This window comes from Xiphophorus hellerii, chromosome 21 (assembly GCF_003331165.1).
Source record: "Xiphophorus hellerii strain 12219 chromosome 21, Xiphophorus_hellerii-4.1, whole genome shotgun sequence".
Lineage (NCBI taxonomy): Eukaryota > Metazoa > Chordata > Actinopteri > Cyprinodontiformes > Poeciliidae > Xiphophorus > Xiphophorus hellerii.
In genome coordinates this window covers 12777517-12801730 of record NC_045692.1, presented here as the reverse complement: position 1 = coordinate 12801730, position 24214 = coordinate 12777517, and the positions used below count along the sequence as shown (strand labels likewise).

General features: G+C 37.7%; 2 protein-coding genes across 2 annotated transcripts; both read right to left on the bottom strand.

Annotated features, from left to right (window-relative positions):
• Window positions 1-413: 413 nt before the first annotated feature.
• msc (musculin (activated B-cell factor-1)) lies at window positions 414-971 on the bottom strand. Its single transcript, XM_032552146.1, has one exon. The coding sequence runs from the start codon at window positions 858-860 to the stop codon at window positions 414-416; it is 447 nt and encodes a 148-aa protein (XP_032408037.1). The 5' UTR covers window positions 861-971.
• Window positions 972-3340: 2369 nt separating this feature from the next.
• trpa1b (transient receptor potential cation channel, subfamily A, member 1b) lies at window positions 3341-23484 on the bottom strand. The gene is made up of 29 exons (XM_032550723.1): window positions 23369-23484; window positions 20685-20812; window positions 19812-19909; window positions 18019-18181; window positions 17640-17815; window positions 16591-16698; window positions 16361-16469; window positions 15753-15898; window positions 14968-15104; window positions 13992-14040; window positions 12607-12706; window positions 12409-12509; window positions 11669-11844; window positions 10060-10224; window positions 9788-9902; window positions 9448-9614; window positions 9235-9325; window positions 9026-9085; window positions 8847-8936; window positions 8063-8133; window positions 7791-7947; window positions 7614-7703; window positions 7243-7412; window positions 7024-7153; window positions 6726-6908; window positions 5507-5575; window positions 5005-5106; window positions 4813-4931; window positions 3341-4135 (listed from the first exon to the last, which is right to left on the bottom strand). Exons 3-29 carry the CDS (start codon window positions 19905-19907, stop codon window positions 3922-3924), a joined length of 3354 nt encoding a protein of 1117 aa, XP_032406614.1. The 5' UTR covers window positions 19908-19909; window positions 20685-20812; window positions 23369-23484; the 3' UTR covers window positions 3341-3921.
• Window positions 23485-24214: the final 730 nt, after the last annotated feature.

Here is a 24214-nt window from a genome sequence, read left to right as displayed (position 1 = left end):
AAAAACACCTAAAGGCTAATAAACGAAATACAACACATGTACACAATAAAACATTGCAGTTCCTAGTCAAGAGTTGTTTAACTACAAAACCATAATATGTAGACAGTTGAACATGAAAGCAAATCTCAAAGTCAGTGCTGGAGGTGCTTTTTAGGTGAGCTGCTTAATGAAAAGAGACGGACTAAGCTGTAGCGCCACAAAGTCTTACAGTGGATGAGATGTCCTCCTCTGATCTTCCTGTCGACATAAAGGGCCATGTCTGAAAAATTCATACATAACAATAACAAAAGAAATTAGATCAAATCTTACTCTCAAAGTGTTAAAATTATCAAGAAAGCCTTAACATGAGACAGATGTGGTCATGTTTATTTAGTAAATGGAACTTTAGTTCCCATTAAAGTATTTTTTTTTTTTTACCAATAATGGCTGTTGGAGAAGTTTCGTACCAGACTGACTGGATGTGCAAAGCTGTCCTCCAGCCGGTCCTCCTGCAGGATCTGTCTGAGGTGACAGATGTAGCTGGATGCGAGACGCAGCGTGTCCAGTTTTGACAATTTGGTGTCTGCGGGAACCCAGGGTAGGCTCGTTTTCAGTCTGGAGAAAGCTTTGCTTAGCACTCTCATCCTCGCCCTCTCCCTAGCGTTGGCAGCATTCCTCTGAGACTGCCTCGACTCCTTCTGGTGTGCCTTGGAGAGCCTGCTGTGGTCCTGCTGGATCCTCCTCTCCACACCCTCATCTTCCAGATCTTTGTCCAAATACCGCCTGGTACTGAGGTGGGTAATGTTCCTCATGTTTGCAGAGACACTTCCGTGGAATATCTCGTCGTCCTCAGGATCACTTGGAGTCGAGCCTGTTGACATGGCTTTTCCGTTTTGGCTTTAAAAGTGCAGCAGAGTTTCGTTTTCTTAAAGATGAAAAAAAAAGTCTGATTGGATCCTTATAAGTTTAAAAATCCACGTGTTAATGATGTAGCTGGGGGCGGGGGGCCCAGAAGGCCAGCATTCAATGGACTTACAAAGTAATGAGTTACATTTCAAAAACTGAATGTGGACCCCTCAAATTTAAGTGTCGTGCACTTGGCCTCTTTGCATTTCTCCTCCCCTTTTCTCCAAACGTTCATGACCCCAGTGAGATTGCAACTCTGTCTCTTTGTGGAAACTGTTAAATAGTCGACTTGCACATCTCCAGCCGAATAATTCGGTTAAGCACTGTGAATTAATGGCTGCTTTTTGCTAATCCTTAGTCACTGTCTGGGGATTGATGTTAAAAAAGCAACATGGGATCCCCGGTGTATTGTACAGGAGGTTGCAACCTTCCCACTATAAACGTGGCTGCTGCACACATATAGTAAATGTCCTTGCAGTTTGTTGCTCCTACAGATGTGCTTTAATAGAAATGTCTTAGGGAGCTTATCAAAAGCACCTAATCCTTTGCTGGTTTCACAGAGGGATTAGGTTTCTGCAGATGGAGCAGCCTTTCACACGCAGCCCTTGTGCACCAGCCCCAGCTGTTAGAGGTTCCCATGACATCTGGAGTGCTGGCATGACAAGGGTGTGGCAGATGCAAAGAGGCCCCATCTTCTTTCACATGTAGCAGCGTTTCTTTTTTTACTGCTTAACGTGCGGTGATAATGTGTTTGTTTTGCGTCCTCAAAAGGATCTCATGTAACAATCAGCTTAAAGATTTGGTGTGGAGAGAAAAGAGTAACACCTGTTGGGAAAGCGGAGAGGCACGGTTAAAAACCTTTCTACTGAAGCAATGAACTGAACAGGAAAAGGTGACAAACTGAATGTTTATACACATCAGAGATAATGATATTTTCTTCTACACTGGGATCTGAACTGTACTCTACTCCAGTTCTTTGCAGAATGGTGGGGCACCTTGCCTTCATATTTGTCACAGTACCTCTATATATATCATACTTAAAGAGTAGCAAGAAGAAATCCCTTGTCAAAAGGCAGTTCTATGAGACGCCAGATGCAATTGGTACAGATTACAAGAAAAGAAGGTGCTCCCTTAGACGGGATGATATTTCAGAGCTGCTCTGTAATCCCAATATGTGGCAGGAATCTAAAAATCAAAATAATCTTCAACACATCCCCCCTCCCACAGTGAAAATTGCTGGTGGCACAGATGCAGAAATGTGTTGATAATTAATGTTTTATTCAGCAAGGACAAAGGAGCAGAGGTGAAGAAAAGATGGATGGAGTTAAGTAGAGAGAAAGACAGCAAGGAACATTTTTAGAGGTTCCAAAAAACTTGAAACTATAGGACAAAGATTCCACTGAGACTTTGATCACAATGGAGCTGCAATGGAACAGATTTGATTAAAGTGTATTGATGTCAAATGAATCTTTGGCAAAACTTTAAAAAACTACATTTCCAGGCACTCTTCATTCAACCTGACAGAGCTGGGGCTAGTTTTAGTTTTTAGTGATTTAGTTTTTCATCAACTTAAATGTTTAGTCTTATGAAGCAAGTCAGTCATTTTAAAATAATCGACAGTTTGTGACTCAGTCTTCCTTCTTTTCTAAGTCTAACAATGTTCCCTGAAGCAGGGACTCATTCCTGCACCTGTGCTTTTCCATGCAGCTTTTTTGGGTGAGTCATGACGTTGAGATATTGAGTTATGCCGGAAACATAGCGAGAGGTGCGGGCAGTCTGCCAACCCCATCCTCTGTCACCGCATCCGTCAGGCAGGCGGACGGCCTGACTGACACCTATGAAGGTGCAAGCTAAGGGATTCTGCTGTCGGATTTACCGATCATCTGATGAGCTGTCATCTTCTTTTTTTTTTTTGTGACGGACACAAAAAAGGCATCAGCTGTATGACATATGACATAATTCATCCTGGTGCTTCATCCACTGTCAGAAGGAGAACAGGCGGAGATGAAACACTGCGCTCATTGGTCATTCTATGCACACACTTCCTAGAGTAAAACTGAAAAAATATTGCCCCAAACTTTGATGTAATTGATGGCTTTATGGTTGCTCTACTTGCCCTGGGGATAATTAAATTCAAGGCCAGTGGTAATAAATAACACTTTAAAGTGGACCTAAAGGCGGACTATGTATTTTTCCATCAGCAGAGACTTTGACGGGGGCTTGACCTCCACCAGAGGTCCGCTTCCAGAAGCAGAGGGACAGGTGCAGGCTCATGATGTCAGAGCCTGAACTCTGTTTGGGTCTTGTGATTCCCATGATCTTCACCAAAGCAGTTTGCAGCACTGAACTCAAGACAAAAAAGCAAAAGTCAGATGTCTGATGTATTCATTCCTCACACTGTTTATGCAGTGTCGTATGTGCTAGATGAAAACTTTTAGAATAACTTGCAGTCATGTTATGCAGGGTAATGTTATGCTTTATTTGGGAGTGTGAGAGACATTAAGAAATATATTTTGTGAGAGTAGATAAGGCATATAAAGCAGTGGTTTCCAAACCTGCTCCTCAAGTACCCCTGCCATGCATGTTTTAGGTGTAATCTTACTTCCGAACACCTGACTTAAATCAGTGGCTGATTTAACAGACTTCTGCAACAATTAGTGGCAGCCAAGAGGTCATGCAGTCATTTGAATCAGGTGTGCTAGAACAGAGAAACATCTTAAACATGCAGGGCAGGGATACTTGAGAACCGGATTTGGGAACCACTGCATTAAAGCATTACATAGACAGCGACTGCAAGAAAAACAAGCAACAATGAACAACACAAGATTACATTCATTTCCATCCTGACTTATCCAATATTTCCTTCCTTCTTTCCTTCCGTCTTTCAGAAAGCAAATATTGTAATTTAGGACTTGATCTTGATATGAGCAATTACAGCCACACACATTGTTTTACATGTTAAAATGTCAACTACACCCATGTATTAGTGGAAATTCACTGTGCAAATCAGAAAAGTTCATGCTGTGTAGGTCTCTCCTATTTGCGTTTGGCCTCGATGGCCTTAATCAGCGGCACCCAGCGTGACGTGCTGCGGCCTCTTGCTTTGCCATGAGCCAAGCTGGGCCACATGCTGCCTTTGGCTGTCACAGGGCCATCGGACTCCTCGGCCTCAGAGGAGATTTCCATCTTCTGGATGATGAGCTTCAGGAGGCAGTGCTGCTTCTCCAACATGCCTGACATTTCTTTCATCCTGCCAAAAATAACGAAGCAAATGAAAATAAAGAATTGTCAATGGCAACAGCTGTCCGGGTGAGGATCTGTGTGGCAAGGCTTAAAAATGTACATCTCCATCCAATCTGACTGAGATCAATTGATTTTGAGAATAAGAATAAGAATGTCGCAAAATTTCAGTATTGAGTAGTGCAAGATTTGTAGACATAACTAAAAAGACTTGTAGGTGTGGCGAAAGGAGGATATATAAAGAATGATCATGCATACATGCAATACATTTCAGAATAAAAGAATAAAACACAGACATATTTTTCCCTGAACTCCAAAACTATGCATTACTTTGGGATTTTGTAAAAACAAAAAAAAACCATGAAAATACAATAAAGATTAGGGGAAATGTGGAAAACCTCAAAGGATATGAATACTTTCACAAGGCACTGTGAGTGCGTTTTTACAACAAATGCTACAATTATTCACCACTAGGGGACGCTCAGACATAAAAAATTAAGTTTGTTGTGCCTCATAGATTACCACCTTTCAGTACTATACTGTATTTTGGAATGAATTACTGTGTCCTGTATTTATGATGATTATTTCAAGCTTTCTTTGACATCCCCAAGTCGAGGTAATCCTTTTAAGCTTTTAGGCAATTAAAGAAATTGATTACTTGTGATCAGCTACTTGTAGGTGTCTTACCTGGTCTTCTGCCTTTTGAGCTCATTCTCCACAAATGTGCAGCTCTGTGTTTTGGACTGCAGACGAGTCCAGACCTCACTTCTTTCGTCCTCACCAGAAATAATTTGTTTTAGGAAGTGCTGTGAGAAAGAGTGAAGATTTACAAAAGGGGAAACTTAAATGATTTATTACAAATGTAGGGATGGAGCATACCTTGGAGCATTTGCGATTGGGGTAGATGGTGACTGAGGGTTTGTCCACTCGCTTCATAAACCAGTAAGGGAGCTTGTCTTCGAGGGATGTGTGGAGATCAATCTTAGATCAGAGGGGAAACATAAACTCTACATTAGAAAACTAAACAAACGTAGTTAATCATTCTGAGACACATCTGCCACACTGATTGTTTTATAGCACTGCCTCATTGCTGAGTTTGTTTTGGGCATGCTAGAGCAGGATATTAATAGTTTACTTTATAGTTTGCATTGATAGCATACAATTCATCATCTCCCGCTTCTTATAGTGTTACTTGGACTTGATCCCAAACTTATTAAAAAGGCCTCAATAACAATACGTTGTTACATCAACTGTGCACTTGATTTACAGTTGATGTAAATTCTGGTGGCTTTAATGCACTGTCATGACAGTCCAAAATCAGAGTAAGTTGGAAAAGCTGCAGCACATAAAACATTGTCAGGAAGACCATCTCCAAACTTACCTGCATCGCTATTCGTTTCAGGGAAGCATTTCTCTGAACTTCAGCAATGTCTCCGACTGCTAAACCAATCTGCAAGGCAGAGTCATCAATGGATCATCAAACAATGTATAAATGTATAATGTATTGTAAACAATGTCAAATTATTTTGTTGCTTATTTGTGTGAAAAAAATATCCATCCATCCATCCATCCATCCATCCATCCATCCATCCATCCATCCATCCATCCATCCATCCATCCATCCATCCATCCATCCATCCATCTTAAATAGAAAATCTAAAGACTGATATTGAACAGATAACTTTTTAGCTGCTCATGTTACTCTTAATGGGCTTAGTAAAGACAGATGGTGCAAGAAACCAAGATTTTTTTTTTTTTTTGGAAGGCATCAAATATTAGATGATGAAATTATTGCAATTTCAAAAAAACTATATTCCCTTCCAAAGAGATTTTCAGCTATGGTTAAATTCTAAAACCATTAACTATTGTTAAAGTCAGAAGTCTGTTAGAGTAGCAGAAATCAGTATGGCTGATGTCTGTATATTGGTTACCTTGTGAATGAATATATCAACTTAGTTAAAACTAGAAACTCATACGAATTGTGTTTCATTATGTCCATGTGTTGGAACAAAAGTCTAAGTGTACGTGCAAATACTGAAGGAAAACTGAGCTTCTTAACCACCAGTCCCTCAGCTATGATTATCAGGAAAATTTTAGTCACCATGCTCCTCGTTAAAATTTATTTTTCAAGCTTTCTACCTTGCTTTAACCAGTTTCTGAAGCACTACAAGTCAAACTTGCTACCAGGCTACACTCCTAAAAAGATTTATATCCATTCTAGTTAAATTTAAACACGTTATTGTTACTTCAATAATATTTTATGTTACTTCAGATAAATATTTAGTAATAACAAGTTGGGATCCAGCTAGCTTAGTTAAGTATACACATACTAAAAACTGTTTACAATTTAACAAATGTATTTAGTTGTCTCAAAGCTGTTAAACCTATAAAATTCCCCCCAATAAATATAGAATAAAATGCAAATCATCTAGAATGTATTCAAATTGTTGAATACATTCAACAATTTAAGATTTTTATATCTTAAATCCTAACAGTTTGATAACTAATGTTTTGAAGCACATTTTGGGCATATGAAATAACCAACATTTCCCAACTGCAATAAAAATAATAATAATAATAAAAAATGCTAGTATGCTTACCATCAGGTTCACCAAGAGGATTGGCATGAGCAGAACAAAGTTCACGAAAATGGCATACGTCAAGAAACCAAATGGAAGCTCATTGTTCAAATAAGCATCCAGGAAGTTGTTCTGGTAGTTCAACTCTCCGACCATCATCACAAAGGTTTGAATCACAGAGAGTGGCACACTGTTAAACTCTTTCTGTTGACAAAGCAAAGTGACAATGTGTATATGTAGATCATAACACATAAACCAAAAAATCATGTCACATACTGTATACTTGCTAAGGTTTGTTTGTGTTTGTGTTCTCACTTACCTGGTTGAGCATCAGAGCGTGGAACGCTAAACTGAACGCCAACATTAGATACACAAACAGCATCACAATACGGAGCAATGTCCTCATGATCTCCCCAAACATCACAACATAAATGCCAACACCCTCAAACCTAAAACGTGGGAAAATTGTACAACTTCAACAACGCTAGAAAGACATGATGGTAAAAAAAATGCAATGTAACAGTCGGAGTCAACATGCCTCTGGAGATAAAGGAGAAACCCAATCCAGGAGTTTAAAACTGCTATTGCGCCTGCTTGCCAGTGCCAAGAACCTTCTGCGTTGACCATGAGGGGAATGACGAACAAAAGAGAGCAGATGGCCGACATCCAGTCAATCTGGTTCGAACCGTCCCTGAAGTAACTCCAGCGCTTTGGGGTAGCAATGGATTATGACAAATAAAGTCGTTTTTTGTGTGTTAGAAACATGCAAAACCAACAGTAAAGGTCATATTTTTGATATTTTAGTTCACATTCATCTCTCAAAACTAGCTAGGGTTAGTAGAGAAATATATGTATGGAATAATTTTCTTTAATAGTTTAATGATATATGAATAACAGTGTAACTCCAACCTGCTGTGTTATTTGTACCACTTCTTTTCCAATAGAATAGATGTTGGCGATCAAGACCATCACCATGCAGAATGACAAGAACATACTTTGCTAGGAAAAAAAAAAAAGATTGAAACAAATGGAGTTAGGTCATTACACATTTATTATTTGAATATCTTAGCTTATGCTGCAGGCCACCTCTGTGAATGAAGTGGGAACCATGATGATGTCGAGTTCGCCTGCCTCGGTGGTGTTTACAGAGGGTCGAAGGGTCACTATTAGGTTTGTTAAGGGCAGTAGCCCTAACAGGTACAGAAACATGTTGAGCACATGAGCTTTGCTCCCATAGGCAACCCTGTGGAGAGGAAAAAAAAAACATTTTGAAATTAAATAAGACAAAAGCACTACTTACATTTTGAGAAATGAAATAAAGTTCAGTCTCCTATGGGAGTAAAACTGTTGATACACACCATTTCATTCCCAGATACTTTTTGCAGACTGGGTGGTTGAGGAGCTCAATGCGGTTATATTGCACCATTGCCTGCAGAAATTGTGAATAAAAGGTTTTTTAACATAGAAAAGATGTAAATTACTATTCTCAGTAAGTGCATCTGTGGTCAGGTTACATTTATTTAACCATTCTTCTTCAGCAGCAAAATGATGATATAACATGCAATATAAAAGATTTTTAAGACCAAGAACCAGGTGCAGAAGTTTTACATTAGTCTAGATATTTAGCAGTCCACGCATATTTAGCCAAATTGCTTATGAACGGTTGCTAATGTTTCTTGATGACAACTTGACACAAATGTAGCTAAATAACATCTTTTCAGTGATCATGATTGAAATAGTTTCCGTTTGCCAGAAAATGTTTGACAGCACTCAACAGAATGACCAATACTCAAAAAAATGAAAAGGTTAGACTCAACTTTTAGGTACTGACTATCTGCTAAATCCAAAACACATTGAAACGCAATTATTGGTTTTAAAACTGTTTGGAGTTTAAAATTGTATCATAATTTTAACTGCATAAGTAATGATTTCAAATAGATCACTAAGACCCCCCAAATAAATATAAAATTCATGCCCAAGCTTTTTCTGTAATCTTTGAGTGGCCTCAAAAGCCCACAGCAAATCTACTAAGATAGAGAATCAGAAATCATGATCCGGTGTGCTTTGAGGAGTGAGTGGGTAAACATGTGAAACACCTGCGTTTGACCACATCAAAGTTAGACTTGAGATGAGGAAACTTACATTGACTGCAGCTAGTGGCTTAGGAGCATAGCCCTGCTCACTCAACGTCTGTGAAATGGGAGCCTGCAGCCATCTGAAATCATATTCAATCTACACCACATACAGAAAACGTTTTTTTAACTTTTTCAATAATGATGTTCTGGCTGATATATTCATAGTGCACGTTGCAGATAAATTACATGGTATTCAGGGCTGTTGTGATCATCATCAGACTCCCTCATGCAGCGGTCAAGCAGATGCTGTAGGAATGAGTCACAGTGAGAGAACTTTAAATTTGATCTCCAATCTTAGTCACAACAAGTTACGTAACAGAAAATGGTATAAAGAAATTATTTATGATGAATGGGGTACAAAGATTCATGGTAAAAGTTTTTTTTTTTTTCAAAACCTTGTAGCACTCAGGCAGAAATTCAATCATGTCAAGAATGGGGCATCGTTGGGTGGAACCGGGAGCAAACTGTTGCAAAGCCTCCTCAATCCTGCAAGAGTAAAAGCTTAGTTGAGTCTTATTGTTTCTATATTTAGAACATAAGATCAAGAATTTGAACAACAGTACCTATTTCTTTAAGATCAAGCCTTTTTTTTATTTTTGATGACTTGCCTTTCGCTGTCAATTACAGCATTGGCCACTTCTTTTCTCCCGTTCTGCAGCGCTTCGTGAAGAAAGGAAGTGTCATTCTTGTTCAACACAATCTCAGCCCCTCTGACCAGCATCATTCTGACTGCAGCCACATGTCCAGATCTCGCAGCGATATGGAGTGCAGTGTTCTGGCATGTCAATGTGACAACAAACAATTACATGCTTGATAACAGAGCTGACTGTTAAAGCCTGGTAAAATTGTTATCAAAGAAAAGGCAAATTTCTTTCTAAAAAAAAACAAACAAAACATTCGTTTATGTAAAAAATCAAGTTCATTCCACACAGAAATCATAATTTATACCCCATCCTCATCGGTTTTATCCAATAACTTGGGATTTGCAGAGAGCAGTATATCCATAGTTTGTGTGTATCCTTCAGAGGCAGCATGGTGTAGACAACTCCAGCCTTTGTAATCACTGAGAAACAAATGTTCACATGTTTGTGTGCCATAAATTTACTTGCTAACATATTGTCTTGGCTTAAAATATCAGGATCAATAACATCGCATGTTTTTAGTTTTGCAAATGCTATGCATGCTGTCTGTAAATGCCTCGATCCAGCATTTGGGTCTACCTGTGAAAGAGAGCTCCTTTGCGCAGCAACAACTGAACCACCTTGGTGTGCCCAGCCTTCGAAGCCAAATGGAGCGGAGTCAGGCCTCGCTCATCACCTTCGTTTAGCAGACGAGAGTCTGTGATGGACTCCAGCAACCTGTGGCAGGTGTTGATGCGCCCATATCTTAAAGAAATGAGGAGAAGGAAGAGAGGCATTGTGCTGCGGAAACACTAATATGCTGTAACATGTATGGTGACTGTCTGACATTATGACGTAAAGCACAATGGAGAGTAAAACATCTGATTTGAACAAAGCTCATGCTGATTTAGGAGCATCATCAAAATATTTTAGCTTGGATTAAAATTTACAAAGAATTATTTGCTTAAGGAATGTGTTCCAAAAATCTGCATTTTTGTTTTCAAACTTCACTATGTAACTACCTTCACAGTTGAGTACACACACCTTTTAAAACCAAAATAGCCCTTACTGAATATCCCATCTATACGTTTTACATCTTAGACAGAAGGGATCAAAGTGCCACACACTCTTAATAAAAATGCAAAAAAAGGAAGTTGAATGATTTAAGCTGACTAAAACTGCACCCAATTTCTATCCATTGGTGTAGCAATGGTTTCAAGTAAAAAAAAAAAAAAAAAGTTTAAACATGGTGGTCCTAACATGCTTACATGAAAAAGTGAGACGATCATATGGATATGATTTTAATTATCCCCCAAAGCGCCCTGACATTCTTCAAACAAGACTTCAACCAATAGTGAAAATCCTACAGTGAAAGTTGGAGCCAACCATCCTTAAAGCTCTTAAAATTGCGCTACTGTGTTGTTAATAAATATTCTTATTTGCTTCTGAAAGTTTTAAGAAGGTGAGCAAGACTTTGCATCAGCACAATAAATTGAGCAGGGTTTAAAAATGGGATTTCACAAAGATTTATAGGATGACATCATAACGTAGTTTTCTTTTGCCTGAGTTCTAATTAAGTAGGTGTGAGTGATTGAAAAATCAATGCGAATAAATGCCTCATGTTCATTCATTCACAACATTTATTGCATTTATTCTCATTTCTAGGTAATTGAATTCTGTTCTTGTGACAGCACCTTCAGCTTCGTGAAGAATCATCGTGTGTTGCTGCAATTAATCTTTACAAAAAGGTTATGATTTTAAAAAAAAACCTCACTGGATTAAAACATCTGGTGACATTTTTAGTTGAGTTGAAACATTAATTTATTACCTGTCTACCTTTTGTTTAATTGTAGAGCCCTAGTAAAAATCTCTGTTTTATCACTACAGTACAGTTTTCTTTGTTCCACCATTTATCACTTAAAGTCGTAGTTAGATGGAACTTCAATATTCAAAGAACAAATAGCAGATAACTTTTCACACCTGTTTTTTTCTAAATTAAAGGAATAACACAATCACTCTCATAATATATGATGGATTGGATTCACAATTGTAAAGGTCTGAGCCACTTGTTGGCTTCTCTAGAAACTCAAGGGAACAGGAGTTTCCTGTTGCCTAACCAAAGTGGGCTAGTTCTTTTTTTTTTTTTTTTTTTTCCAAAAAACTAACCAACTTTGAATGAAACTCCAGTTAAGTCAGTGTTTTTTCTTACTGTGCAGCAAAGTGAAGGGCAGACTTCTTGTCTTTGGACTTGCATGCAAGGCCAACTTGCCCTGAGAGGCCCAGCATGTTCTTCACTGAGTCATGGATGCCCAGTCTGCAGGCATAGTGCAGTGGCGTGCAGCCCTCGTTATCTTCACAGTTCAACAAAGCTTTCACGCTGTTATGCTGAAGTGAGAGACATTATAGACATGTTGGACTAATAACGCTCAAGTCCTATTCAAAAAGTATGTTGGTAATGGTAATGAGACTACCTCTCCACAACCCTGAAATGCTATTTCAGCATAGTCTGAAATGCTGAAATAGCATTTCAGACTATTTACTGAATTTGAATTTTCAGCTTTTCCATAATTTGGGGCATTTTTTTTTACAAATTTTGGCACAATACCTACTGAAATTCTAAAAGGTAAACACAGTAAACATCCATCCATCCTTTCTTGAAAATCTCTAGTTATCAGAGTAAGCTTTTCAAGGAAGACTGAGAGATATTATCATTTGTGAGTACATTTGTTTGAGATCAGATGCATTGAACCTCTCCCATTATTATCAATTCCAGTTTCATATTGTAATAAATGTTTATTGTGAAATCTGTAAAAATACTGTTCATTCAATGAAATTTACATTAGAAATACTCTTTTTCTTTAGCTCTCAAAACAAATTGATTAAAGACAGTGCCATAATAACATTCCAATATGTTGATGTCTTCCTACACTGTGATTTTTTTTTGCGTACCTGTAGCACTTCTTCTGGGAGGTTTTTCAGACCCTTAGGCTGCAGGATGGCCAGGTGAAGAAAGTTACAGCCACGTTTGTCTTTCAAATTCACATTGGCCCCTTAAAGGATATGAGCATAAACTTAAAACCTATTTCAAGTCAACATTGTCGGAAATCTTAAGTGCTTCTGGTAGATGTGAGCAGCATTTTATTTCACCTTTGGACAGCAGCAGAGCTACAGTTTTCCATGCTCCACAGCTGGTTGCCAACAACAAAGGAGTGTTTCCTTTACAGTCAGTGTTGTTCAGGTCAGAACCCTAGGAAGTGAGAACACAAAAGAATTATCATTTCTGACTCATTTTCACTGCAATTATTTTTGAAGACCTTCCAAAAGAAACATGGATATGAATGAATACGGTATGTATAAAATCAAACAACGTTATAGTTATAACTCTTCTGCTTTTTAAAGATTAATCATTTGTAACTGTATCCATTCCTAGAGCTCATTTGAATGAGTTCTAGAAATGTTTACTCTGCCCCAGATGCACAAGGGTAAAGTTGCATTTAGCAGGCCCTCTCTTTCCAAAAATCTTTTGCTTCATAGCAACACAAGGGGAAGGATTAGATTACAAACAAATTAACTCCTACAGTACAATGTTTTCTCTATATCTCGAGGCAGGCTTGCATTTTTCCTAAAACGTGCAGCTTTATTTGCTAGAATCCTTCCCATTGCTGTAGTGTGAAGGGACATTAACAGCATATTTAGACACAGTGTGGAGAGGTCAGCTGATCACATAAAAGGGGTTTGGCTTAAAGATATAAGTGGAGTTGTAGTTCAAAAACTGCTGGATCACTCTTGCTTCCAGACTACCTTAAACACATTGTTCAAAAAAATAGAACAGAAAAGCTGATATTGCACAAATAAGAACAAATCATAAAAATTTGCAAGAGAATAAAGTATTTCAAATTACACACACACATTAGGAGGCAGTGCACCTTGGACGATGCTGCCACAGTTGTGTTTCATAGAGGAAATGGTGTATTCAGTGTGATGTTAGTTTTAAAATATGGTAAACAATCACTTCACTATTATGGGTGTCAATTTTATCCAATGATTTTGCACTTATTAAAGTACAAAATCTGAGCTACCAAGCAGAGATTGACCTTGCCTCATACTGGCTACATCTCGGAAATGTATATTTTTAGACCTAAATGAGCTCAGGTTGATATCCTGTCCCTTTGTTTTATGACAAAATGAGCTTACGTTAATAAACTCAGGTGTTTCCTCTCTCCTAGCAATTAACTTCTAATAAAACAGTGTATATGTGCAACAGATGGTGGACAAGTATTGCTCAGCAGCACCTTGAACTCAGCCCTGTAGAGTGAACCTAATTGCTCAATAACAAACATGGGGAAGCACACAAAGTAAATGGTTAAATTGATTAAAAAATTCATTTGTAATTTGGCTGGACTGTTCTCAGCAGTGACACCAAATTAAAAGTCAAAGTGCAGCAACAGCTTGCAAAGAGAAGATAGGTTAATCACATGATTCCCCATCTGAGGCTAAATGTGTTCATAACTGTTGTGTAGTGCTTTATTTACCAAAGAAATTAGATGCTCCGCCAGCTCCGCATGGTCAAATATTGTAGCCCTGGAAAAGCAAACACAGTTGCTGTAAACCAACAAACACAGCTGCAAGAGCTGGCAACCTTAGTCATGGTGTCAAGTGTTGAATAAGAGTGATCTAACTCTAATTGTGTTTCGTCAGAGTGTGACATAACTAGATTTTCCTTTGTCATTTCGCCTTTTATCTCCTGGATTGCAGTTGTTCTCTCAGATGACGCACATCAATCACAAATTCCTTGCAGTTTGGTTGGATTCTGCATGTGCAGTGGCTAAAGTAGATGATTTTTTATTTTTCTTTAACAGCTGTGTGACTGATGGAAAAATACTTGTTAATCCCAACTTCTATAAACCCTGAATCTGAGGACAGCAGGGAACATAGCTGTTGCAGTAGGGTCACAGATAAGACATCAAACCTACAATGAAGACCTTTGACATACATAATATAGATAGATAGATAGATAGATAGATAGATAGATAGATAGATAGATAGATAGATAGATAGATAGATAGATAGATAGATAGATAGATAGATAGATAGATAGATAGATAGATAGATAGATAGATAGATAGATAGATAGATAGATAGATAGATAGATAGATAGATAGATAGATAGATAATATGGTTGAATATAATTACATTCTTAGTTTTAAAATCTAAGGACCTGGTCTTCATCAGGTTGTAATAGATCTTATTCAACAGAGATGAAGCCAAATGTTATTTAAAAAAAATAAAAACTGAATACATCGCAACACAAATAATAACAAACTTAAAGGTGGTTTATGATCTATTTTCCACTACTGTAAGCAGCCCACGTGTTCAATGTCATTGACTTTTTCCTCAAGTCTAATTAACAAATAACACTCTGGTGAAATAGATCAAGCATCTGAAGAGAGCACAGTGAAGGCGAACTGTTGACATTAATTCTGGCTGGGATGACAGGAGAACACCCACCTATGCAGAGGGGTCTGGCAAGCCCCATCAGTCAGGTTGATAACATCTTCCACTTGGTCCACAGTGGACAGCATCAGTTTCACTACCTCTATAGCACCCTGAGTGCAGGCCAAATGAAGAGGCGTGCAGCGATCATTCTAAAAAATATCACTGCATTACTGAACACAGAATTAGGAATGAACAATGCTTTAATGTAACACGTATCTGCAGGAATAAGAAGTCAAATAAACATTTCCTGCACATACTTTATACCTCCCTAATGTATGGCCTATACATACTGGCTGACATTAGTGCAAGCCTTTCATGAGATAACTAGGACTGACAGAAGAGGAGTTGGTGATTGCCCAACTCAGCTCCATAGTGTAAGTGGAGGTAATTTGTATCAATTTAGCCAACTGAAGCTATTACTATACCCTCTATCCCTGCCGTGGCTCTGGGCACTAAACCTGAACTAGACATAACAAGCACTCCCGGATGAGAGGGATGAGACTGGCTTGTCCTAGCATAATTGCCAGTAAAATAATGTACAGGTGTAGGCAAATTGGCTGTAGATTAAAAAACTAAGCAAAACAAATGCAAATCTAACAAAGCATGCAATTGACAGACGGAAGACGAATTGGACCATTTGTGATGTGTTTATGAAAATGTCATCCTTGAATATATGAAAAACTGTGGTGACAAGCAAATGAACATCTGCGTTTTGATTGATGATTTACACACTTATGGGAAGTCTAACTTTATGCAGACCATTCTTGACATTTCAAAACTATCTGTTGGTCACATACCTGTTGCTGGTCTATTTTGGCCCCAGTGGCAATGCAGAGACGGATGGCATCGAAATTCCCTCCACGCACAGCCAGATGGAGAGGGCTGCTCCTGGACTTGTCTAGGTAGTTGATGTGGGACACTGCATTGTGGCCATGCTCTTCTCCTGTCAACGAATTAAATCAAGAGTTGCTTTGTACTGAGTGTTGAGGGTATACTGCAAACATACTGGCAATTCCCATTCAGCTTGTCTGTTTTTTGACTTTGTTTTGTTTTTATGTTAGCTTTTATGTGAGTAATTTTGTTCATCCAAATGAATTGTCTGTTATAATCCAAACCATCCAAAACTGTTAATACAAAAACTATTAGAAAGCTCATAAATATTTTGTACTGGAAGTAAGCTTCCTCCAACAAACTCACATTTGGCAAACAATCTCCCCACAATCACTGAGTCACTCTGAGGGACTGAATATACAAAGCATTTTTCCTGAAAATGTCTCTTGAGGCTCTCGTGGCAAGGTGAACTCTTGTTATCTATCAACCTAATTTGCCATTTGGCCTTGCAAGAAACGTTCATTACTGTCAGCACTTCTGGATTTTGTCGACATATGTTATTTAATTCTCGTACCAGCCTTCAGAATGACTTCCATGGCTTTCTTTGCTCCCGCGAAGGCAGCAGCATGCATGGCAAAATGGCCTAGCTTGTTCTGGGTGCAGAGCATGGCCCCGTGCTTTAGCTTTATAAAGAAGGACAAAAAAAAGACCATGTTTTGTTGGAGACAAATCTGTCCTGGTGTTCCAGTAAGGCACAGTTCTGTTGACATGCTATACTGGTGGTTAATGGAAAACGGAACATACCAGTATGCTCAAAGCTTCACAGTTGTTGAGAGAGCAGGCCAGTATTAGTGGGGTGTTATCAAGGTCTCCTTGAAGGTTGCAGTCTGTCACACTGTAGGACAAAAGCACCTAAAAGAGCAGAGATTTTTTTAAAAAACAGAGCGTCATGCAATCTTTGATATTATTTTGTGTCCTACCACTAATACCTACGTCCTTCATTCTGCACTATGCTGTGTCAGGTTATGGAGAAGAGCCAAAGACTGCATTGACCAACACCTGTATACTTCTTATTGGAATATATAGATAGAAAAACGTAGCTAGGCTTTTTAATGTATGAGAAAATGTGATATATGTTAATAAATGTACTCTTTTATTTTGACTTAAAATCAGTCAAATGTTACATTGCTACGTTTAGGACCCAAGAAAGTTGATTGCAATTTGGTGATATGATGCATCATGCAAGTACTCATACCTCTTAAATTTCTTCACAGTCCATCACATTTTAACCATACAGTAGACCTTGATTAGTTTTACTGCAATATTATGTGGTAGACCAACAACAATATGTGGAAAATACTTATGCGTAATTAGACAGTAAGCAGAAAGTACAAAACTTAGTTTTTATAAAAAGAAAAATTAAAAATAAAAATCTTAAAAATATGGCTCATGTTTATTTTAGAGCATCTACTACTCAAATAGCACCTAAATAAAATTCTAAAGTGTAAAACCAGCTGTTTTCTAGGCTCTACTAATCAGTAAGTGAGATCCACTTGTTTACAATTTAAAGTCCTAATTCTACCACTATACCCCTCATCGCAATGGTGTATGCAATTTGGTTGTAAGAAAAAAAAAAAGATTCTAACACTTGTTGAATAGCTGAAGGGTGACATATAAATTAAAATAATGATGTATAAATTGAAATAAAATTTAAATAAAGTTAAAAACAGGGGTTTTGATTTCACAAGCACTAAAAATAAAATATGTGTCAGCTGTAAAATAAGAAATGTCAAGAATGTAAAACAACAAAAAATTAAACTGTAACATTAACTGTGCACTCTCAGCCTTCTCACCCCCAGCAGGCTGTTGTGTCCGAGGCTGACCGCCAGGTGCAGGGGGGACAGGAGAGCATTGTTGAGGATGTTGGGGTTGGCTCCCAGGTCCATAAGGGCCCTGCAGCTCTCTGCTTTGTTCCTCTCCACGGCCCAGTGCAGAGGGACATTGCCCTGGTCATCACAGCTGTTTAGTTCTGTGCATGACACGCAAACACAAGTGAAAACATAAACATTCATGCAAATGTTTATAAATCCTGATCTCTTTATTATACACCATATTACCGACAGTAGAAACCCCCCCCCCCAAAAAAACATTTACTTAAAGCACCCAAAGACAGGATTATGATAATTCCTATTGAGCAGGCAGCAGCGCACTATACAACTGAATCATGCTTACCTTGTGGATCTATGACAGAGGTAATAAATTGAATGAGGGAGACGTGGCCCCCTGCAGCAGCATGATGGAGGGGACTAGCTCCACATTCATCTTTCTCACTGAGGACCTCTGGGCTCTTCCTCACCAGGTTCTCCAGAAGCGTCAGGTCCCCCTTCTCTGCCAACTGCACAGAAATATTGATTGCAATATATAGCATGATCATGACACTGATCCACACTGGGGCACGTAGTTTGTGTATCGAGTGCTTTTTTCATGATTAGCCCTAGGCTTTGATCTCTTAAAGCTGACTTTTTGGTGCAATCTGAGCTAAATACGTAGGCATTGATAGAGAAAAGAAGCTTTGTCTTTGAAAACATTCTCTCCCATTCATTGCTTGTTTTCTTGGGAAATTTAGCAACTTCAATGCTTTGCTCCCTTAGGGTTTGCAATGCAAATAAAGCAATAAATTAGTTGAAATTGATTGCTTGATCCAACAAGAGAAAATGGCTAGTGTCTTCAACAAAAACCTCAAGGTTTCTTTGTAATTTAAACAGAAAAAAATGGAAGTACCTGTAGTGTGTTATGCCAGTATTATAGTTGTGGATGGAAGCATTTTAAACTCATCATGGTTTTGCACAGTGTATGGACTTTTAATATTTCTGTTGACATTATGAGGCAAGCATAATGAGCATAATGAGCGATTTGGTCAAGAAGAATGTTGGAAAGCATTCTTCTAGCCACAAGCTTGGTGATGACTGTAAAAAAGTCTGCACAACTTTTACCTGAGCCAGTATGCATATTTGTGGCCCTGCATGGAATAGAAAGAAATCCTGCATAGTTGTCGACTGATGAACTATGAATCTACTTTTGCAAAACAATGCTTCAAATAAATAATTAAAAGGACAAAAAATATTAATTGGGCAGTACTGGTTTGCAGTTCTTATTTCCAGTATTTTCAGTCGGTTCTAATTGCACAAATGAGAGCTTTCATGAAGACCCACAATTTTGTGCTTTAATGGATTTAAGAAGTGAAACACTCACAAAATACATCAAAAATCTGTAACACCACAAATAAGAAATAACTTTTTGCCCAAGCTGAAAAAAAATAATTAACTAACTAATTAATTATTTAAGTCCACATTTAATAATCACAGCAATCTAAATAAAAACCGAGAATCAACAGGACGAGGCACGCAACTATGGCTTTTTACGGCAGAGACATCAAACCATTTGTTTGCTCAGTTCTCCGTGTTAGAGAAGATTGTTGCCAATTGGAAAAAAACATGACAGATTTATAATCTGTGCACTGAGGGAAAATAAAAAGAAATAAGTGTTAGGGAATAGCAAAAGGACAAGGCTTTATTTTAGCAACTTATTTTTGTAGTAAATAAATCATAAAATATGATTAGCTTATATTTTTGAATTAATAAATGAAGATGAATGATATGCTAAGATGTAACAATTGTGGATACATGTAATAACAAAAAAATGTGATGAATGAGAAGAGAGAACGCTTTATATCTCTTTAAGTCCTGTAACTAAGCATTGACATTCATTACATTGTTGATAGATTTATGTATAAAGATGTTTACCATCATTTTTATGTTTATCAAGTAAATCACAATGTAGGTTTGAGAAACATCTACTTTGTCAGTAATTATGAGCATCAGAATAGAGTCTTAGACCTTTAGTGTGAGTCTAGTCTTGAGTCTGTGTAGCAAAAATGTAAGTAAAGTCTGATGCCTTTATTGCGACTCATGTTTCAATGTACAGACTACAGGAGTTTAGAGTTTTTCGAAAAAAACGATCCTCACCTCAACTGCATTTAGACTTGCCAGGGCTGAATCTTCATCCTCTATGACGTACGTGTAACAACTGGTCTGGCGTGCCACATCTCTGCTGAAGTTCATCACTTAGTGGAGGACACGTGTATTGTCAATGGAGAGAGCAATGACATCTTTATATTTACAACATTTGCGTATTTATAACATTCAAACATCGAGAATGCATGATAGGTTTATTTTGTCATAACCTGCAAAGAATCAGCCAGAGACAGAGATTAGGTTTCTTTTGATTTCTTTTCTGCAGAATAGGAGAATTGAGAACAGACGCGACGAATCGCTGTCAAACACTGCCTGGACTCAATTCTGCCAGTTCTTTCTTTGCATTTCTCTTTATTGTATAGAAAAAGGAGGTTGGGCTTCTCTTCACACAGTCACACAGAGAATTGACCAACCGTCTTTACATTCTGAAACCTCCTATGGACATGCCCTTATAAGGGCATGTGGCTGACCACAACTAATCAGTTACATATGGAACTAATAACACATGAATGTTTAACGTTTTTAGCTTCTAAGCAAACATCCTAAACAACGTTAATAACATACTACAAAAGAAAGAGAAGTTAAGTAAATATAAAAAGAAGAATAATATAAAAAGAATAATATGAAAAGATAACTTGTAAAATAAACTCATGAGTAAATGAACAGGAGGATAATTTTCCTAACAATGCATGAAACAGAAAACTAAGTCAATATAGTCTCTCGGTGAAGTATTATGGCCAAATGCAAAAACCTTGCTAAACATGGCTACGGACAAAGATTTTGTCTTTGACAGGGCATTCAGATCCTGTATTTAGCCAACCACTTCTGTTGCCAAAAGGGGAAAGCATATGACTTTGTCTTTACCTAGAAAGGCATTCAGATCCACTGAGTATTTCGGAGGCTGAAGCCTTTCAGTTGTAGAAAGCAACAATGTCCTTCACAGCTTGTTTGTAGTGTGTTTGGATCCGTCCCAGGTGGCCTACAGGGTGATCCTGGGTGAGCAAGATTGAAAGAAACCTTATAATGTGTTTCATAAAGTCCATCAGTCACATCCAAAGGTCAAATCATAAATTACTTTTCACTATGTAAAATTTCACAAGAATCCTCTTGAGATATTGCAGAAGCTTTGTTTTCAGAAACTGCTGCTGTTTCATGTGATAACATGGCTGCTAGAGTTTCTTCTTCGGCTGGCTGAAAAGTTACATTGTGTAAATGTTTTGTTTCTGCTGCCCAGCTGATTTAAAACCACATTTCTGCACAGTCAGTGACAGTTCACAGCAAACATTTAGGCAATCTAACATGGACCAATGGGCCTGAACATTGACTCTAACAAGGACTTTTCTATTAAGGTTGACAGAATGAGTCAGTTTTGATTAAAGTTTGATGGTTAACTATAGGCTCAGCGAGCTGTGGTCACCAAAGCCATCAGTTTTAATCACTTCTCTTTGGGAGTCTCTGCATTCTAATAAAATGTTGTTCTGGTCCAACGATGAGAAACACTCAAAGTAAAAGTGCTGTTTATGCATTAATAGAAATGATAATGTCTATTAAAATGGTTTCCTTTGTTATTTTCACCTTGTAGATGTAACCTATTTGCTTATTTATTGTCAGAACATCCTAAACAGTGATTTTGGAACTATTTTTAGCATTGTACTATATGTGGTTTAACATTGTACTTAAGCATTACAACAACTCTTTTTTTTCACCCCTCCAGGGGGTCTTTTTGTGGGCTCTAGTGTCCCTTATATGATAGTAGGCTGACAAGAAACGGGGAAGGAGAGGGGGGAAGACATGCGGCAAATGTCGTCGGGTCTGGGAGTCGAACCATCGACGGCCGCGTCGAGGACTCAAAGCCTCCAAATACGGGTCGCGCTAACCACTACGCCACCACGGCACGCCCAAGCATTACAACAACTCTACCTGATTCTCCGATCAAACTATGTTTTCTAGCACATCCTCTGCAGCAGAGGCAACTCTATAATAATCACCAAAACCGTCTGTGCAATTTGATTTTCTCTAATATTGTTAATTTGATAAAGAGACCAGAAAATGTGATCATGCCCATCATTTCCCAGCAGCTGTGGTAAATGTGTGTCATTGGGTTCAGGCAACTGATCCTGTCACACATTTGCTTGAAGGAGCCCAGTGTCCAGGAAGTGCACTAATGGGCACTGGTTGAGCAATGATAAGTGGGAAAAACTGTGAGACCAGGATACAAATAAAAGAACAAACACAGTTTTATTGAAACATAAAACACCTTAGCTGAGGCGGAGAGATTGCATTCAGTTAGACTGTCATACAAACTCTGAACTAGACATCGTGATTCCCGATCCTTATGCACCCCTCAGAAATCAAAGGAACATATCAGAGGGTGTTAACACATACCCAAGGAGGTTTACAAAATTAACACATGTAACTAACACAAATTAACACAAAGATATAATGGAATAAACTCAGACAGCTCACAAGGTGGATCTATAATTAAGAACAGCCACAACCTCTTTCCTGTTTGCCTGCTCATGATGTTCTAGCAACAAGTACAGGAAAGATGGGGGCTGTTTTCCTGTGAAAGTGTGATAATTATTTATTCTTGTCTGTTATCAGGCAGCAAGAATCTTTGAAGACCTTAAAAATGAGCAATAATGCCTGCGGTTTGGCCTTTTTCCTGTTTCAACAGTTTCCTGTAAAGAGCTGCAGTTTCTGTCTGCAAGTGATGAAGACAGCCTTAGCAGAAAACAAACACCTATAAGTAATAATAATCCTGTAAATGGTTTAATAAACTATTTGATAAAGTAAACACACTGTGAATAATTATTTTATTCCACAGCAATTTCTAAAGCAAAACAAGAAAACAAATTGGGGATGTGGCTGCTTCACTAAAACAAAGATTTCCCTGTAAAGTCTCATTTTATGTCATTAGGATCTAATAGACTTACAAAGATAAGTTTGCTGATCCATATGCATTGGGATAAAACTACTTTTAAGATTTTCTTAAACAATTTATTATTATTTTCAGTTTTTTTTCTTCCTTCTTTTCTTTACATATTCATTTGCCATTTTCTATTTAGACCTTTTTTATTTTAATAAATATGTAAGAATTAATTACAAATGAAATATAAATAATAATACATTTGCTACTCTAAAGCAACAACTAGGAGTCTTAAATAGACTAATAACTGACCAATAGTAGAGTGTCAAATGTAGAATGACATTACAAGGCATTAAAGAATAGATATATTATCAGACAATCATAACATCTAATCATCTGAGTCCAAATGATCTAAATGATTTAAAAATATCAGCCATAAAGGAAAAAAAAAAATTATAATCCTTAATAAGGAAAGGAGAGAAACTTTTCTGTACTCAGATTCCACACTTGTTAGACATAATTTATAACTATAGCACATTATTAATCAAATTGCTAAGAAAATATAGCATTTATTTTTTCTAAATAAAAGCAAAATATCTTAAATATCAGTAGAACTACATTCTAATCAAATACATTCAGTACAAAATGAAAGATATCCATTGAGACAGGAGGCACTTACTGCACATGTGAGATGCTGCTGCTGGTCTTGTCAATCTGGATGCTCTCTTCACCACCACAAAAAGGCTTTAAATACTGTGGGAAGCAAACCATTTCCATGTGTCTCGACTAATGCAGGCAATATTCTGCCCCCGTGTGACCAAATCACTCACATGACGTTCTTATATCTATGGAGAGGTAACCTGATAGGGCAGTTGGCTGGCAGCAATGCAGTCAGACACTAAATGTGATACATTTTATGTTTTTATCATTTCTTTTACTGAAGCTTCCTGAAAACTGCATACTGGCTTAATCACGAGTTTCCAGTATTTAACTAAATGACTTCAAGAAGTTTCGTGTAAACTGGATAGAATCTATTAAGTAAAAGACAAATTTCACTATGATTCAAATTTCAACGACTGTACTAACATTTTTAATAAATCAAAGAGAAAGCTCTTTTTTTTTTCTTGTATATTTGTGGCACACACCTAAACGCCATATTATTGTGATCTAGAAAATTAAACAAACGTCATATTCTTTTTTATTTATTTATTAACACAGGTTTTCTGATTAAGATCCAAGATCTCATTTACAAGAGAGACCTGATTAGACAAGAGAGACGTCTTAGCTCTTATAAATTAGATTTGTTATAAATAATATGTAATTTATGATTAAAAAGGAGAGAAGAAGAAACAACTAAGACACCAATAGATTTATAGCAAGGGAAGAACGTGTAAGTGTTCACACTGTTAAACTCAGACTTTGTTGAAGCACCATTTGATTTAAGTTCAGCATTCGTTTTTCATTAGTAACTGCTTGTCTCGTCTTAATGTCTATTTTGCCTTGCAGAAGATGGCGTCTCTAGTCT